The sequence below is a fragment of the Cervus canadensis genome, chromosome 28 (assembly GCF_019320065.1).
Source record: "Cervus canadensis isolate Bull #8, Minnesota chromosome 28, ASM1932006v1, whole genome shotgun sequence".
Lineage (NCBI taxonomy): Eukaryota > Metazoa > Chordata > Mammalia > Artiodactyla > Cervidae > Cervus > Cervus canadensis.
The window spans coordinates 37,803,537-37,822,469 of record NC_057413.1 but is presented as its reverse complement, the minus strand read 5'-3'; the positions used below and the strand labels follow the sequence as shown (position 1 = coordinate 37,822,469).

General features: G+C 36.3%; 1 protein-coding gene across 3 annotated transcripts in view; it reads left to right on the top strand.

Moving 5' to 3' along the window:
* Positions 1 to 18,933, top strand: part of TINAG (tubulointerstitial nephritis antigen) — a 98,833-nt gene that overhangs the window by 22,267 nt on the left and 57,633 nt on the right. For all 3 annotated transcript variants that reach the window (XM_043450856.1, XM_043450858.1, XM_043450857.1), the window contains exons 4-5: positions 2,135 to 2,249; positions 15,062 to 15,185. In XM_043450856.1, the coding sequence (XP_043306791.1) occupies positions 2,135 to 2,249; positions 15,062 to 15,185 (239 nt within the window). The remainder of the gene's footprint in view (positions 1 to 2,134; positions 2,250 to 15,061; positions 15,186 to 18,933) is intronic.

Below are 18,933 nucleotides of genomic sequence, written 5' to 3'. Positions count from 1 at the left end.
TTGTTCTAACTGCTTCAGGCAGAGTTATGTTTCAATTCTCTACTCTGATCAGGATTTGACCTACTGCTAATAAATAACACAAACTGAAGTCATTTCTCTCTTTGTCATTTTTTAGGGTATGAAATTTCTGAAGGTTGAGAATTTTATTTATTTCTATGTTCCCAGTGTTTATTGGAGAATATGATCGATAAATTAAGAAGGTTCAGTAAATGCTAACTTGGAACCTGATGACAGACATAGAGAACAGATTTGTGGTTGCCAAGCAGGAGCAGGGTAGAGGAGAGATGGATTGGGAGTTTGGAGTTAGTAGATGCAAACTGTTACATATGGAATGGATAACGACAAAGTTCTACTGTGTAGCACAGGGAAATATATTCAATATATTGAAATAAACCATAATAGAATTTTTCTTTTTTTAGAAAATATATATGTATAAAAATATTTTAAATATTTCTTTAATATTTAAATTTCTTTTTTAAAAAAGGTATATAATATCCAGGGTTCCCTGGGGGTTCAGCGGTAAAGAATCTGCCTGCCAGTGCAGGAAATGAGGGTTTGATTCCTGGGTTGGGGAGATAACCTGGAGAAAGAAATGGCCACCCACTCTAGTACTGTTGTCTGGGAAACCCCATGGACAGAGGAGCCTGGTGGGTTACAGTCCATGGGGTCACTAAAGAGTCAGACATGACTTAGTGACTAAACAACAACAACAACACACACACACACGTGTGTGTGTGTGCACCTATACATATACTTAAATGTATAGAAATAGTACCTACTCTCACTCTGTTTGATAAACTCTAATATTTCCTATTGTTTTCCCCATATTCTATCTTTTAAAATATTGATCCCTGTTTACTAAATTGAATGATTAATTAAAAGACTCACAGATATCTCAATATTTGAAGACTACTAGTGTGGAGCACCAAAAGCATGCTTTACTGACATCATGATTTTGCCTAAGGCTGGTCCTGGTAGTCTCTTAAATAAAGGCTGCAGTATCTAATATATTCAGAAATTTCCTTATTGAAATTCCTTGGATGATGGACATTATATTTAAAAACTGTGGCTCAAAGTTGCTTAAGGTTTTATGAACTAACAGATCTTATGAAAGAAAAGCATTAACTTGTCAGGCATATTATTGAAAATTAAGTTGTATCTTGAATCATTCCTTAGACCCTTTCACATTATAAGCAATTTTGGGTATAAACACAGCAGGATAAAGTTTAGTTTTGACTTAAGTACTGAAAATATATTGTCCTCAATTTGTAGCTAATTCAAACAACATTGATTAAATTACTTTCACCTTTTTCTGATTAAATTAATCAAACTTGATTAAATTACTTTTCATCTTTTTTCATTTGTCATCTCCTATCATCTCTTAAGGAATTTTCTTCAAATATCAACGTAAGATTTTGAAAACAAACCTTCTTTTTCTATGTAAAAGGCATGAAATATGTTTCTAGAAAAGTATGTGCTGTTTTGTTATCTAATTTTACATCAATTGAATTCATATTGTTGTTAATAATGACTAAGATTATTGGGCGCTTAACACAAATGAACTCATTTATATGTAATAGACTATTTTAATATTTAAATAAAATATTTCAATAAAATTAATGAGCATTGCTATAATCTTTTTAAGTGTAACTATTTTGTCTTCAATTTTTCATGGATACTTCTTTTTACACAGTCAACTTCTTTTCAAATCTAAATTATAAATAAAACATTACCTTATTTAACCTTTAAATACATTCCTGAATGTTCGAGCTTCTTTCTAAAATGCATTTAATGATTTTTAAAAGAAACTACATATATTGGCCTTTTACTAAAATCACTTCACCATAAGTAGAGATTCCATATTCTTAAATTTAGTCTGTGTTGATACAGCCTTAGTTTCCTCATATGAGTTATTTAAATCATTGACATAGACCTAATTTAAGAAGAGTGATACGTTTCCATATTAGAGTGATCAATAATGCATCATTAATATAACAAATATCTAAGTCTCAGTAATGGTTCCAATTTTGTCAGACTTGCTTCTGTATAATTTCAGAAAAACACACAAACCTATATTGATGAAAGTGACATCATATAACCTGTACCTACTTTTTCTCTTTCATTTGTAAGGCAGATGGACAGCCCAGAACTATAGCCAGTTCTGGGGAATGACATTAGAGGAGGGTTTCAAATACCGCCTTGGCACCTTACCACCTAGCCCCCTGCTTCTGAGCATGAACGAAGTGACCGTAAGTATTTGCTCAGTTTGATTCATGTATATGTGTGTTTGTATAAGTGTGTTCATAGGTGCATTTAAAGCAATTTTCAAAATTAATTTTCATTGGAGTATAGTTGCTTTACAATTGTGTTAGTTTCTACTATACAGCAAAGTGAATCAGCTATAATTATACATATGCTCAGGCATTCAGAGATGTCTGACTTTTTGTGACCCTTTGGACTGTAGCCCACCAGGCTCTACTGTCCATGAGATTTTTCAGGCAAGAATATTGGACGGGTTGCCATTTCTTCTTCCAGGGAAACTTCCTGACCCAGAGATCAAATCCACATCTCCTGTGTCCCCTGTATTGCAGGGGAATTCTTTACCACTGAGACATAGGGGAAGCCCACAGTTACATATCCTCTTCTTTGGATTTCCTTCCCGTTTAGGTCACACAGAGCATTGAGTGGAGTTCACTCTGCTATAAGTAGGTTCTCATTAGTTACCTATCTACACATAGAATCAATAGTGTACATGTCAGTATCCATCTCCCAATTCCTCCCACTCCACCCCCTTTCCCCCTTGGTCTCCATACGTTTGTTCTCTCTGTCTCTGTCTCTATGTCTGCTTTGCAAATAAGATCATTTAAAATAATCGAAAGAGTGAGTTTTGAGCATTCTGAGATAATTTTGTCATATTAAAAAAAAAAACCTTTCCACAAAATGGTTGTTACTCCCCTCAAAATTTTCATGTGGACTTTGAAAGTTCACTAATATCAATTAGATATAGTCTCTTCAAGAATGATTATGTGTCCATTTACACTGATAATCATTTCAGGGAAATTCATGTTTCTGATAACTGGCTTTCCAGTGACTCAGTGCTTTAAGCAAGTCATTAATTGTCCTTATTTATCTTTTTTTAAGTAAACTTAGTTATTTTGTGAATTCATCAAAACAGAGTTTTGATGGCTCCCTTGGGTTCTCCATTATGAAATAAAAAAAAAAAAGCCAGTAACTGCAGATGAGTGTGCTTTGATGATTAATAAAGTTTATCTTCAAAAATCCTCACATTTTTCATTTAAAGAACACCTTCAAACTTTGCCTGACAAGCTGGCAAATTCCTTCATGAAGTTGCCACTTTTCCTAACGCCTTCCTGCTCTGTACTACTGATTTAGTTTTCCCTTTCGTTCCTGAGAGGTGTTATCTTCTGATCATAGGCGTCTTGTATAAAGAGACTTCTCCTTCTCTAGTTATCACAAATCTCTAACTTAGAACTACAGCTTTACCACCTCATGTGTGGACCTCTCAATTGAGATGTTGATTATATTCAAGGCCTGTTATAAATGCCCAGGGCATTTGTATTTTTTTAAGATTCCACATATAAGTGATATCATAGGATATTTTTCTTTCTCTGTCTGACTTACTTCAAAAACAAACTTATGGTTACCAAAAGGGAAAGTTGGAAAGGAGGGATAAATTAGGAGTTTGGAATTGGCATATACACATTGTGTGCGTGCCTGTATGGTCCGATTCTTTGCCACCCATGTCTCTTGCGTCCAGCAGTATCAGGCTGATTCTTTACCACTGAGCTCCCTGGGAAGCCCTTGTATATAAAATAGATAATCAAAAAAGAGTGCTGTATATCTTGGGGCTTTCCTGGTGGCTCAAATAGTAAGAAATCTGTCTGCAATGCAGGAGATTCAGGTTCAATACCTGGGTCAGGAAGATACCCTGAAGAAGGGAACGGTAACCCACTCCAGTATTCTTGCCTGGAGCATTCCATGGACAGAAGAGCCTGGAGGGCTACAGTCCACGAGGTCTCAAAGAGTCAGATATGACTGAGGAACTAACACAAAACACCCTGTATATCTCAGGGAACTCTACTCAATATTCTGTAATAAACTTCATGGGAAAAGGATCTGAAAAAAGATGAATATTTGCATACAGACAAACTGAATCACTTTGCTGTACACCTAAAACAAACACAACATTGAAAATCAATTATGCTCCAATATAAAATAAAAATTAAATTTAAAAAAGCCCAAAGAACAAATGCCCAGGCTGCTAAAGAACTGCCACTTCACTCTGAAATGAAGATGTCAGTTCCTGGCTGTCTGGAAGCTCTCAGCATTTGAGAGCAAGCAGTGCCGCTGTTTGTTGTTGGATGAGTTGTAAATCCACAAGTTTCTCATTAAATGTTTAATGTGCTTTGCTTTGGAAAGATGTAATCCCCTGAGTTATTATTCCAATTCACATTCAAGTAGCAGACTCTGCTAAATTCTAACTAGTATGTGAAAAGATCATAATAGCTGCCATGGATTGAGTAGTTGTGTGCCAAGCATACTTACTAGCACTTTCATACATTATCTCATCTAATTCTTGGCTTGATGTAGTGGGTACTGTAAATATCTATGTTTTAAAGACAAGAGCACTGACAAAGAGAGAGGCTAAGTCCCACTGAAGTAGAGAGACGCCACCTAGAATGACTTAAATGGCAGAGCCAGGACTATACTATTATACTTTTTTACTCTAGTAAAATTGCTTTACAATGTGTTAGTTTCTGCTATACAACAACGTGAGTCAGCTATATATATACATTTATTCTCTCCCTCCTGAGACTCCCTCCCCTCCCACCTCACTCCTCTAGGTCATCACAGCACTGGGCAGAGTTCACTGTATGTGCGAGAAGCAGTTTTCTACTGTCTATTTTATATATGTTAGTGTGTATATGTCAATGCTAGTCTCTCAGTTCATCTCAGCCACTCCCCACTCTACTGTGTTCACAATTCCCTTCTCTATGTCTTCATCTCTATTCTTGCCCTGCAGATAGGTTCGGCTGTGGCATTTTTCTAGATTCCATAATATATACATTAATATGCGATATTTTCCTCTTCCTGATTTACTTCACTCTGTATGACAGACTCTAGTTTCATCCACATCACTACGAATGACCCAATTTTGTTCCTTTTTATATCTGAGTAATACTCCATTGTGTATATATATATATATATATGTACCATGTCTTCTTTATCCATTTATCTGTTGATAGACATCTAAGTTGCTCTGTATCATGAGCAGAGCCAGGACTTTAAAAGATCTGTATCCCAAATGGTACTGAGTGTTCCTGTAGAATCAGTTAACTTTGACCCAATCAGGTTCAAAATAGCAAAATGGCTTTTAATCTTGGAACCATATGTCTTTCTGAAATGATCAGCTTAGATATATTTCTAATCAACAAATATGATTCATTGACTACACTTACTTCTGCTTCATTGATGGCACTAAAGCCTTTGACTGTGTGGATCACAACAAACTGTGAAAAATTCTTAAAGAGATGGGAATACCAGACCACCTTACCTGCCTCCTGAGAAACCTGTATGCAGGTCAAGAAGCAACAGTTAGTACCAGATGTGGAACAACAGACTGGTTCAATATTGGGAAAGGAGTACATCAAGGCTGTATATTGTCACTCTGCTTATTTAACTTATATGCTGAGTACATGATGCCAAATGCTTGGCTGGATGAAGCACAAACTGGGGTCAAGATTTCCCGGAGAAGTATCAATAACCTCAGATATGCAGATAACACCACCCTTATGGCAGAAAATGAAGAAGAACTAAAGAGCCTCTTAATGAAGGTGAAAGAGGAGAGTGAAAAAGCTGTCTTAAAACTCAACATTCAGAAAACTAAGATCATGGCATCGGGTCCCATCACTTTATGGCCAATAGATGGGGAAACAATGGAAACAGTGATAGACTGTATTTTCTTGGGATCCAAAATCACTGCAGATGGTGACTACAGACATGGAATTAAAAGACACTTGCTCCTTGGAAGAAAAGCTATGGCAAACCTAGACAGTGTACTGAAAAGCAGAGATATTATTTTACCTACAAGGGTCCCTTTAGTTAAAGCTATGGTTTTTCGAATAGTCATGTATGCATGTGAGAGTTGGACCATAAAGAAGGCTAAAAACCAAAGAGTTGATTTTTTTTAACTGTGGCGTTGAAGAAGACTCTTGAGAGTCCCTTAGACTTCAAGGAGATCAAGCCAGTCAATCCTAAAGGAAATCAATCCTGAATATTCTTTGGAAGGACTGATGTTGAAATGCCAATACTTTGGTCACGGACGAGAAGAACCAACTCATTGGAAAAGATAGTGGTGCTGGGAAAGATTGAAGGCAAGAGGAGAAGGGAATGAAAGAGGAAGAGACGGTTGGTTGGCATCACTGATTCAATGAATATGAGTTTGAGCAATCTTGGGAGATGGTGATGGACAGGGATGCCTGGCATGCTGCAGTCCATGGGGTCGCAAAGAGTCAGACACAACTGAGTGACTGAACAGCTACAATAGATATATTTTTAGATTTTTTTCTACAATCAGTAAATTATAATATCTTTAGAGGTTATCATAACTTTGAGTGACTTAATTATATGATCATTGTTTTCTTTTTCATTTTTGTCCTTATCTGGATAAAAAGAGACTGAATTGTTTGGGAAAATAAAACATTCATCCCCTTTATAAGGAATACTTTTCCCTTGCTTCTAGTGAGGGCCCACTAAGCCAAATACTCATTTAGGTGTCAATATACATTTTCTCTGAATTCTTTCTAACATATCTTTTGAAGCTCTATTTTCTTGCAACTTAGAGTATTTTATATTCTAGGGGAAATGAGGTACATTTCTTTCCCAGGTTGCCACAGTTTATAGCATAGGAAAAGGAAATCTAATTCTAAATCACTTATTGGCTCCCGGGGATTTGTTTGCATAAAAGTCACTAAAGTGATATTTAAATGAAAAATGATTAGTGCTTTGGGAGAATTTAAATTACCCAACACTATGAATTAATGTAATAAAGTTGCCAAGTAATTCCAGGAAGGCAATAAGGAAAATTTGGCTGATCTGTAAGAGTTCTGTTACTCACTTATTATACAAAGCAAGGAAATAGCTTCCCATTTCTAAGGCACAATAGCTTGAGGGCTGAAGTCTCTTCAAAAAATTTCTGAGTGTTGAAATTGTCCTGATATCTGGTCAAATATTAGAAAATCAGAAACATAACAAGTACTTCAGTGAATAACATGGGATCAAATGAACTGAGTTAAAATCGTTGCTACAGGAAGAGGTTTAAAAATAGGCTAATTCTTAGCCTGGTGACTACATATAATACAAAATACCCCCAATACATCAAATGGACTCTGAATACAGTAGAAATGAATTATTTTGTGTGTGTTTGCTTCTGGATAACTCCCCCTCCCCCACATTTTTAAAATACAATTTTCAACATAGAATGGTGTGTTACATACTAGCTGTGCTAACTGGATAGGCAGTTACCAGCAGTTGGGGTGGTTCTTCTGAGAACCCTGCATCACCAGCCCAAGACATGGTGTTTTCCTTGAGCACATTACCTGGATGAGAACTGAGATTGATCATATTCTTTATCTTGAGTGGGAAAGGTGAACTGTGAGTCATTCCTGGTTCCTGGGAAAGCTCTTCTCTTCTCTAGCTGGCTTCTTGGCTTCATGGCTTGACTGAAGCCATTATTCCCATAATAAGTCTTCTGAGCTAAGTTAGAGGCTTATCAACCAGTCTTCTACAAAGAGTTCCATGATCATATAAATATGAAAAACCTGATTAATCTGTATGAATTAATTCAACCCAAATGAATTTTTGTAGACTGCAATGTGTAACAATGAGGAATAGAATATATTAATCATGGGAGGTTAGGAAGAATCTAGCTTAAAGATTTTGGTGACCCTTCCTGGATGACAGTCCTAAGTGTGAGCAGACAAGAGGAAATAAAATCTTATTGTTTTCCCTGGTACAAGCAGACTGAATAAGAGGAAGTGAGAGGGGCAAGGACGAGGCCAAGAGGGTCCTGACTAGACCATGAAGTTCCTTGTTTCGTAGGAAGACTCACTTCTACCCACTTTAGAATTATGTCTAGTGTCAAGTCAAATGACATCGGCTGATCAACCTTTGCCTAACTTTTTCTTAAAGGTGCTTTCTTGAGATTGTTCAAAATAATGTCTTGATTGGACAACTCTGTTCCAAATTGTTTTCCTCTAAATTAGATGAACCAACAATTCTCTGTCAGTCCATTGGGACTTTGTGTGCTGTCTTGATAAATTCACAGTGGGACTGATGGGGAGCTGGTCTTCAGAAGACCATAGCTCCCTGCAAATTTAAATTCTACCACTTAAGACTTTTTTTCTCTTTATGGTAGAAAAACATGTTAGAAACTGTTAAAAACACAGTTAAAACAGGTTAGAAAACACAGAAATTTATTTCAATATTTCTCAACATTTGTGCCATTAGCCATCAATCCTGCATGGTTTGGAGTAAAGGTGTCCTATCTGTGGTCAAATATATTTGTGAAATGGTGTATCTTTCTTCCAAAGTGTCACACTTCATTAATATACTGAAGAGAACTGTTCCTTCATTGACATTTTTTTGTTACCCCATATTTCCTAAACTCATGACATCATAGAACCTTTTCTCCTTTGTGTATAATGATGGCTAATATTCCACAGGATTTATATTCCACAGAACACACTTAGGAGATGCTAAAATATTGAAAGAAGAGTGCTGGAGGGAGCAGAAATACATTCAGGAATAAAACAAAGGTTTCTCAGTGTCTAAGAAAGAAAAGAATTATTATGATTGTAGGCAAAATTGGCGTGCAACTTTGGGAGTTGGTGATGGACAGGGGAGCCTGGCATGCTTCTGTCCATGGGGTTGCAAAGAGTCAGACAGGACTGAACAACTGAACTGAGAACTGAGGTCCTCTGAAGCCAACAGAAGCAACACAGTTGAGGTCTGTTGATAGGTACATGTAGGCAGTGCGTTTAGTCACATGGCTGTGTTTCATATGCCCTGATGGACATGAGCTCTGCATTCTGTGTGCTTGGGTCTTATTTAGCCTGGCTTAAATGGTTTTAGCAGAGGTACCCAGCTCACAGGCCTGTGAGAAGTCCATGAAATGATGAATAAGAAGTACTTACCACACAGTTATAATAGATTGAGCATAATCTACTATGCTCATATAATAGTTGAGCATAACAGAAATGTTATTATATAATATATAAATTTGTTCTTTCTTCCTTGCATTAACCTTGGGAGAATAACAGATTTCTGAAACTGGTTAATTCTGTAAGAGCTAAATAATGAAAGGCTTCATTATTTAGAGCATTTTATTTCATAAATAGAGTGTTGTTCTGGATTTATTGGCCCTGACGGACTTTATGTATTTCTGGTGAACCTGAAAATTCTACCCTGCTCCTAAATCAAATCAAATCAAATCATGTCAAGTCTAATCTAATCAAATGAACAGTTCTGTACCTGATTGTTTTTCAGGCATCAAGTTCAAGTGCACTGAATTTAAGAGATAACTTTAAGAAGCTTCCCTGAGTTATATCCTATTATAAATATTGCAAATATTTTGAATAAAAGATACTGTTTTCAAACAGAGATAGGGAAAGTCAGAGTTCATTTCTCTACTTGGCTTAGTTAAAAAAATATAATTTTAATAGCTTTGTTGTTCATTCCCTGGAAGAACAATGAAGTTAACTAAGTTATCACAAATAAGACTCACCTCTTTGTTGGAGCTATTTGGAAACTATTAAAACATTAATAAAGCTGGTATAACATTTAAAACCTGTAGCTAAGGAGTTCATATGCCACAACTCAGACCCGATGCAGCCAAATCAATAAGCAATAATAAACATTTATAGCCTGTAACTTTACTACATTATATGGTATCACATTGATGTATATAAACATGTTCTAAATTTGGGGGATAACCTCATTGTTTACTAGCACATCTTTTCTCAGACACTCAATATGCATGATATTAGTGTGTCTAAGTTGGCATCACCAACAAATAAAAAATAACATCTTTTTCTTCTGTTTGTTGGAAGTTAAAGTAAAATAACATTTTATATATTATATAACTTTTAAAACCACTAATCATTGAAGTGAGAAAGAAAAATTTACTCCATCACCTGGATCGTCATTATCTAGATAAAACATAGTATTTGATTGACTAAATCCATTTCTCTAGGAGGAAGTTGTTTATTATTTTCTGAAACATATTTTAGTGTTGGTAAATACTGAGCAATGAGAGGTACCTTTGGGAAATATCAGAGTGACTGTTACCAAGGTCTTTTTACCTGTCATGTTGCTGTTTAGACACTCAGTTATGTCCAGTTCTTTGTGACCCCGTGAGCTGCAAGCACTCCAAGCTTCACTGTCCTTCACACTCTCCCAGAGCTCGCTCAGATTCATGTCCATTGAGTCGGTGATGCCATCCAAACATCTCATCCTTTGTCGCCCCCTTCTCCTCCTGCCTTCAATCTTTCCCAGCATCAGGGTCTTTTCCAATGAGTCGGCTCTTCACATCAGGTGGCCAAAGTATTGAAGCTTCAGCTTCAGCATCAGTCCTTCCAATGAATATTCAGGATTGATTTTCTTTAGGACTGACTGGTTTGATCTCCTTATTGTCCAAGGAACTCTCAAGAGTCTTTTCTAGCACCACAGTTCAAAAACATCAATTCTTTGGCACTCAACCTTCTTTATGGTCCAACTTTCCCATCCTCACATGACTACTGGAAAAACCATAGCTTTGACTATACAGCCCTTTGTCAGCAAAGTGATGTCTCTGCTTTTTAATAGGCTGTCTAGGTTTGTCATAGCATACAGTAGGTGTCAATGATATGGCAGAAGAACATGACAGGCAGATGTCATGGTGGACTTTAAGTGCACACTTCCTTTAGTTCATCCCAGCATCTCCTCCACTCTGCGGGTGAAGAACCAGGGACAGAACTGGATGTCTCTGAAACAAGAGTTTTGAAATTCGAAGAGCATCAAGCATTTCCTTATGTTTCTTCCAGGCTCTCTCTTTTCTTTCTCTCTCTCCTCAAAATAGAATTGCAAACCCTTCAGCAAACTTGAGGAAATACACACTGTCCTCACTCCTTATTCAGCTGAACTTGTGGCAGAATGAATGTGTTATCCGTCTGTTCCTGAGTTTTCACTTTATTTTCTTTACTAGTTGAAGCCTGATGCATAGCACTGTGATGTAATTGAATCAACATCATGGGGCCAAATTGATCACCACGGGACACATCTTCGAGAGAGAAATGTGAAAATTTACTTTTTCCCTTTTCTGGGAACAAAAATTGGGGGCTGTTGAAAAGTAGATTCCTGAGGTGATTTGGTGTGCTGATATAATTGATACCTGCGCTCTGGCTGTGGCCGAAATATGGCCTCTGGTCACCGGTGTTGAATAGAAATGCAGAGAGAGAGAGTTTTGTGTGAGACAGAAAAGAATAACTTTATTGCTTTGCCGGGCAAGAGGGCCACAGCGGGCTACTGCCCTCAAGACTGTGTTTCTGACCTGGAGAGGGTAGTGAGTTTTATAGTAACAGGTCAAAGAGGGCATCGTGAGCTTGTGGACGTTCTTCTGACTGGTTGGTGGTGAGGCAAGTGGGAGTCCACACCATTAACCTTCTGCTTCAAAGTCATCTGAGATCTAAGTCCTTGCGGGTGGCATATAGTTAACTTCGCCTCCTTGGTAGGAGTTTCAGTATCTGCAAAACAGTTCAAGGGACATGACTTGAATATTTATCTAGAGTCCTTGAGGAATAACTAAAGGAGGCCTTGGATTTTGTTTAATGGCTAAAGTATTATTATTTTGTCTTGCTTCACTGTTTTCCTTTCTTTCTGCATTTTCTCATTTCTTTAATTAAATTCATTCTTTACCTAAAGTTTTCTAAAGATATGGAGAAGGAAATGGTAACCTATTCCAGTGCTCTTGCCTGGAGAATCCCATGGACAGAGGAGCCTGGTGGGCTACAGTCTATGGGGTCTCAGAGTCGGACATGACTGAATGACTTCACTTCACTTCTAAAGACAAAAGGCAGGTGGAGGACATGGGTGGGGGTCTGTTTCCAGATGATCTTGTAGCGTCCTTCTGGGTTACATAGACTCCCCAAATTAGAAACTACTTAGTCTATATGATGATTCTGCCCAAAGTGAGTTCCATGAAACACTAGTCCTCTGATCTGCTTCACAGCAAAAATGATGTTAAATCAAATGAAATAGAGTAGAATACGTTGCATTAGGTCACGCACATTGAGAATCACAAATATTATTTTTGTTTCTTACAGCCTCTCAGCACTTAGGTAGTTTTTAAAAAATATTGCAGTGAGGACAAAAAAAAGACTATTTAATTTTTAAAGCCACTGTTTCTTAGAACTGTTTGATTAATCAGCTGCTCCTCTTGTAATTATCTATTACAATTTCTCAGAACTAGTGTTCTGAGGAAGTCATCTTAAGAGAGAGCAGTTCATCAATTTCCACAGGCACATTTACTTTATTATCACACCTCTGAAGCTGGGATGCTTCTTACATTTGACAATGTCCTGGATTCAAGCAAAAAAAAAAAAAAAAAAAAAAAAAAAAAAGATAAAAGGATAAATAAAAAGGGGTAAAATTCCATGGGACAGAACTTAGTAATGTGGCCACACCTGGGAGCCAAGGGAGATCAGGAAATATAGTCATTTTTCTGAGCCTGCAGGCACTGAACTAAAATTGCTATCACTAAAACTTATAAATAGAAGGAGCCCTGAAGGACTAGCAGTACTTGCCATAGTGTGGTCACTGATTAATGATATTTACAAGAAACTAGTTCCATATAAAAAACCCAAACTGGCCAAGTAACAAAGCAAAACTCTTTCAGATTTCAGGTATGAAGGCAAATATTATTGAAGATGAAAAATTCATTTTGCCGTTAGCAACTGGAAGTTAGCCCTTTCTTCTCCAATATTAAGTAGCTTAGAAGAAATTTCTTGGTATGCACTGCTACTGAACTTGGTCAGAAGAGAATAATATTTTCTGTAGACTTCTTCTGATTCTTGGGTCACTCCTTATCCACATTTAAGTGGGAGTAAGTGCAACTAGGGGATGAAGGGGGGCTTCGCCGAGTGGATACTGTGCAGGCATGGGCTCTTAGTAACACTGTCCAGAATATCCAGAATTTGATTAGTTACTTCTCAATCTGCTCTGTGACTGGGTTTCCATTACTTTTAGAGATTTTGATTCTATTAAATGCAACAATTATTGTAAATTATTCCCCAGCATTCACCAATGCTTTTAATTCTTACATTCTTCACAGGATATTTAATCTCTAATGAAAACTGAAATATTAAGGCAGGGAGACTGTTCAAGTTTGACTAATCTTAATCTGGAAATAGAATGTGGCTGACATTTTTCAACATTACAATGAAAGTAAAATGTCCATATGTAAGAGTGTAAAGATTTTTAAAACTAAATTTTTGCTTCTTTTAGGTCACTGTCATTTTGGAATTTCTGTCTCTGTCAGTTGATCCTCTTGACTTTTTTCCTTTATTAAGTTATCCTTTGACCAAGAAAAAAAAAATCATTTAATGAAGTCAGACTTCATTACCAACTCCTAAAAACAGTTATTCTGTGGTGTTTACTTTTCTTTATTAGCTCTTGAAAACATTCTTACTTTATAGAGGAATGCAATAATCATGGAGTAATGAGATGTAAAATTTGCCCTGTGTTTATTACATCAAATTGTCTGGTATCATAAAGTAAATAAAGTTTCAAGGTAATATGTGCTTCTTGGATCTCAAGTCCTATGGGCTTATTTTAAAGAAAAGCAATATTAAATAATTGGTAAAAAGTCTTGCAAGATCTGACAGGTGAGCTTCATGAATTGATCTTATTGATAAAAACTGTAAATATGTTTTCAATAAATATGGTATTTTGCCTGTTGTTTCTCTATCACCTTTTCTTATAGAGAAGGATTATACATTCGTATACTTTTATTTTTAAACAGTAAATCATAAAAAAAATACATGCTATTATTATAACATTATGCCTGTGGGGAGGAAATGATTTTCTTAAAGTTGTGCAATCTATCAGATAGATGTGTGTTTCCTCATTATTATCATACCTCCCATATCATACTGCATACCTCCCATATACAAAGTTCTCTGGTCAACTTTGGCAAGTGGATGTCAAATTCTGAATAGCTCAACCCTGAAAAAATGTGTTACACCTTTATTGCTTCCACAGAGCAGAAGGGAAATAGCCCAGCTCCACTATTAAAATGGAATTCTAAAGTGATAAATTGCAATAACAATGTTAATCTAGCTATTTTTCTGGAACATGGGCTAGCTTAATATTATAAATTCCTAAAAGCACACTGATTAGCCAATAAATGAAGGTATGAGTAATGTATAAGGTATGTGTATTTCTGTCCCAGGTAGAAAGACTTTGAGACCGTGTCTATGTCTCTGAAACTCTCTACTCAGAGGAGCAAATTTATTCTGCTTCAACTCCAAGGTTCTGCGGTGTGGCCAATCTGATGACATAAGAATCTAAAACCACCCAGATTTCTAGGATTTCTGTGATACTGCTCTTCCCGTTTTCATGCAGACGCTCTATCACAATCTACTTGAGAATTTGACACTTTTCTTCCATCACCTAAATAGCAGCATTTTTAGTAAGGAAACTCAGGATATTCAAGATAACAAAAACAATGGCCAGAATTATTGAGCTATAGAGTAACTGAGAAAACACATTCTATGTACTGTTCTTTCAATTTTGTACTATGTTATGATTCCCCACATTGAATTGCTATTTTTAAACATAGAGTGAAATAGATATGTTACATAAGTAATACATTTAAGAAATGTCATTCAGAACAGTTGAATGTACAAAATAATAAAACATTATAACAGGGCATGGGGATTTCTTATAGTGGTTATTGGGATAAATTGGAAAAGCTCTGACACATTTGCTTATTTTTCTTCTTTAGCCTTCTTTACCTGAAACTACTGATCTTCCAGAATTCTTTATTGCATCTTACAAATGGCCTGGATGGACCCATAGCCCTTTGGATCAAAAAAATTGTGCTGCATCCTGGGCTTTTTCCACTGCAAGTAATAAAATCATTTTAATTACTTCCTTAAATTCTCCCTTTTACTCTAGGCCCTGGGATAGTAATTAAAAGGGTTTTTAATTTAGAACATTTAAATATTATCACTTGGTCAATAGAATAAAATCTTACTCTGACCAGAGAAAGCAACCTGAAGATTAAATAAAAATCCATTTTTACTCTGAAATTGGTCTTTATCCTCACAGACTAATTTTAAATAGAGAGTAGATCAAAAGAGCAACAGAGAAAAGTTGCCAAAATTTGTTTGCTCTTTGAGAGTTAAGGCCAGATCATAAGAAGAGTGTAAGATTCCTCTTTACCCATATTACTATCTGTAATCCTAATATGTATGTTATACAGACAAATAATTCTTATATTATTTTCTCTTGATTAGATTTGCAGAAATATATTTAATTATGAAATTAATATATTTGATGTAGAGACTTCAGAACTAAGTGATAATGGATTAAATGGACTTTATCTCATTTTAGATAAAATCAGTTTTGTAGATTCTGACTCTACAGTGATACAACTGATCTTCTAACAAGAGTAGTTTCCAAACTACTTCAGAAGTGTAAGGAGGGACTTCCCTGGAGGCCCAGTGGTTAAGACTTTGCCTTCCAGTGAAGAGGGTGTGGGTCTGAACCTTAGTGGGAGAGCTAAGATCCAACATGTCTTTTGGCCAAAATACCAAAACATAAAACAGAAGCAACATTGTAAAAAAATTCAGTAAAGACTTAAAAAAAAGTTCATTAAAAGCAGTGTGAGGGATAACATACCACTGTTACAGCAACTTCATACAGTTTCACAAGGCCAGTACATCAGTACTCAGATTAATCCCAAGATTTGGTCTCCAAAGTATCCTCAAAATGTGTTGATTGTATTACAACAATTCAACCTCACACAACATTGTCTACTCGCAAAGATCAGTTTCATAAAACTGTGCTCTACGCTTAGAAATAATTCCAAGAGTCCTCAAAAAGAGACTAAGTACTGAATGCATCATGAAATAACTTCATGGGCTCTGAAGGGTGGCACTTCTTGGGACAGAGGAGTGCTGAGACTTTCTCTAAATGCCTCTCTATATCACTTCATAGAATAAGCTAGTTTGTTCTAGAAAAGATGCATTTGGTTGAGCTCACCCTGGAGCATCTCCATCTGTCACTTCTATGGCAATGCTTATTCCCCCAGGGCAACATTCTCTGGCATGGGAATCTCTTTGAGCCTGGTTTCAACTGGATGGGGACAGATTTAATTAGATACATCATTTGCCATTTTATGTTTATGTGGTTAATGTATTACACCTCCTAAGGGATATATAATAATTTTACTTTAAGTTTAAGCTAGACCAGCATTTCTGAAGATGTCTTAGGAAATATATTTGTTGTGAAATACTGAAAGTAACCTGCTAGGCTGATCTGGGCTGTGTATTTTTGGGGTCCATTGATCACAGTCCCATAGACGGCCTCAGCACAGGGCTAAGTCCATCTGTCCCTCTCCCTAACGGATGACAGTTTTGTACCCTGCATATTCAATGTAGCAATAGTTACAATGAGAAAATTTGTCTTTCAAAGAAGCTAAAAATTATAAAATGGGATAAAGAAGACAATTAAAAATATACACACATATAAAAATATAGTTATATAGGCAAATAAAATTTAAGCAAGATGTCAGAAGCTAAGAGGTGGAGGAGTTCCGAATGGTAGGGGTGATGCCGGCTGCAGAGCAAATTTGGAGACAGAATAAAATAAGCAGGAAAAATAACAGTGTGAGTCTCAGAGGTAAAGCCCGGTGAAAGTTTTCAGATAAAGAGCGGAAAACAATTTGTTGAACTGAGTCATTCTTAAATCTTCTGACCTTTTCTAAGTATTTCAAGAGAATTTGGATTAAACCTTCACTGAGATTCAGGAATGTCTGTAATAAGAGCAACATGTTGAATATCATTAGAATTTAAAGCTCTTATCCTTTGGTTGGAGTCTGCAGATTCATGGGGCTGGAAGGGAAAGTAGAAGTCCCCATTTTCAAGCCGTTGCTTTTGTAAAAGAGGCACAAACAAAGGAAGTGACCTGCCTGAAGTGAAAGGCAAGAAGTCCCAGAAGTGGCCCCAGAGGCAGGTTTCTGTCTTCTTCAATATTATTTGTGAAAGTCTTTTATGAACCAGAGAATAGTTACAGGAATACTTGATTCTGAGTCCTTGTACTGAAAGTCAAAGCATCAAGGAATTTCTATTTTCTTTTATGAAACAGGGAGTTATTTTCTTGAGACTGAGAGAGATGGAGGTATAATGATTTTTGCTCCTATGAAATGTATCCTAGCACAAAATACATGGGAATTGAGATGCAAGTAGGAGGTTATAGATCCAACACACACTGAGCATCTAAAATATGCCAGCAATTGCACTACAGAATTGTACATGTGCTATAATTACATAAAAACTATGTGTATACAGAAATACATATGTAAAGGAATTATTGTTAAATAATTTATTTCAGTGCTAATTTAATAATTCTAAACTAGCACTGTGAGGGGTTCCAGTACACAGAAAATTTTGATGACTAAAAACTACAACTTCTGAGAAAAGTGGATAGGTTGAAGCAAGGTTATGAATGTGCTTCCTTTAATCAAAAGTGAGTAAGACATTAGGAAGACTATATCAGGCCTCCAACAACAACAAAAATCTGTACCAAAATGTCACTGACTCCAATTTCTTGTGATCTCCACACACATATTATCATGGTAGCGTGATCAAAATGCTCACATATATAGTTTTCTGCTGCTGGTTGATTAGTTTCCCCAGTCTATTATTCTATGAGGTCAGGATGATGACTCTTGATGTTGTTCATTGTTGCAATTTCTACTGTTTAGACTTGTGCCTGCCACCTAGCAGGTGGTGACCAAATGTATGCTGGGGAAAGGAACAAACATCAACAACAACCGTGCTAGGGAATTATTTAAACAAATAGAATGTTCAGTCACAAAGGGTAGACACATACATAAAACAAGGTGAATTCTACATCTACTGAGATTAGGAACATGATCTTCGAGAAAATTATAAGCACAAAAGTGTGCTAGGTAGCTTTTTGATAATTTTTTAAATTGGAGTTTAATTGCTTTACAATGTTTTGCTGGTTTCTGCTGTACCACAAAATGAATCAGCTACATGTATACATGTATCGCCTCCCTCTTGAGCCATGCCCCCATCCCAGCCCTCTAGGTCATCACAGAGCAAGGAGCTGAGCTCTCTGCGTTATATGGCATCTTTCCACAGTCATCTATTTTACTCATGGTAGTGTATGTATGTTGATCCTACTCTCTCAATTTGCCCCACTCTTTGATTCCCCCTGACTGTATCTACAAATCTGTTTTCTATGTCTGCGTCTCTACTCCTGCCCTGCAAATAGGTCCATCTGTACTATCTTTCTAGATTCCATACATAAGTATTAATTAGTGATAGTTTGTAATGTAGGTTCATGTTAGTCTCAATTATTAAAACCAAAATTTTATTTATTCCACTATATCAGATTAACATGGATAAATTTTCAATGAATATTTCTGTGATTAAATTTTCTGATTGCCTCAGGTTAGTTATATTCAATACACACACACACACACACACACACACACACACATTTTAAGTGCAGGTGATATAAATGTAAGCAAGATATGACTCTTGCTTGTAAGGTGTTTCACTTGACAGGTTTCTTAATGAAGAATTCAGAAGTATATAGAACATGAAAAGAACAAGGAACTAG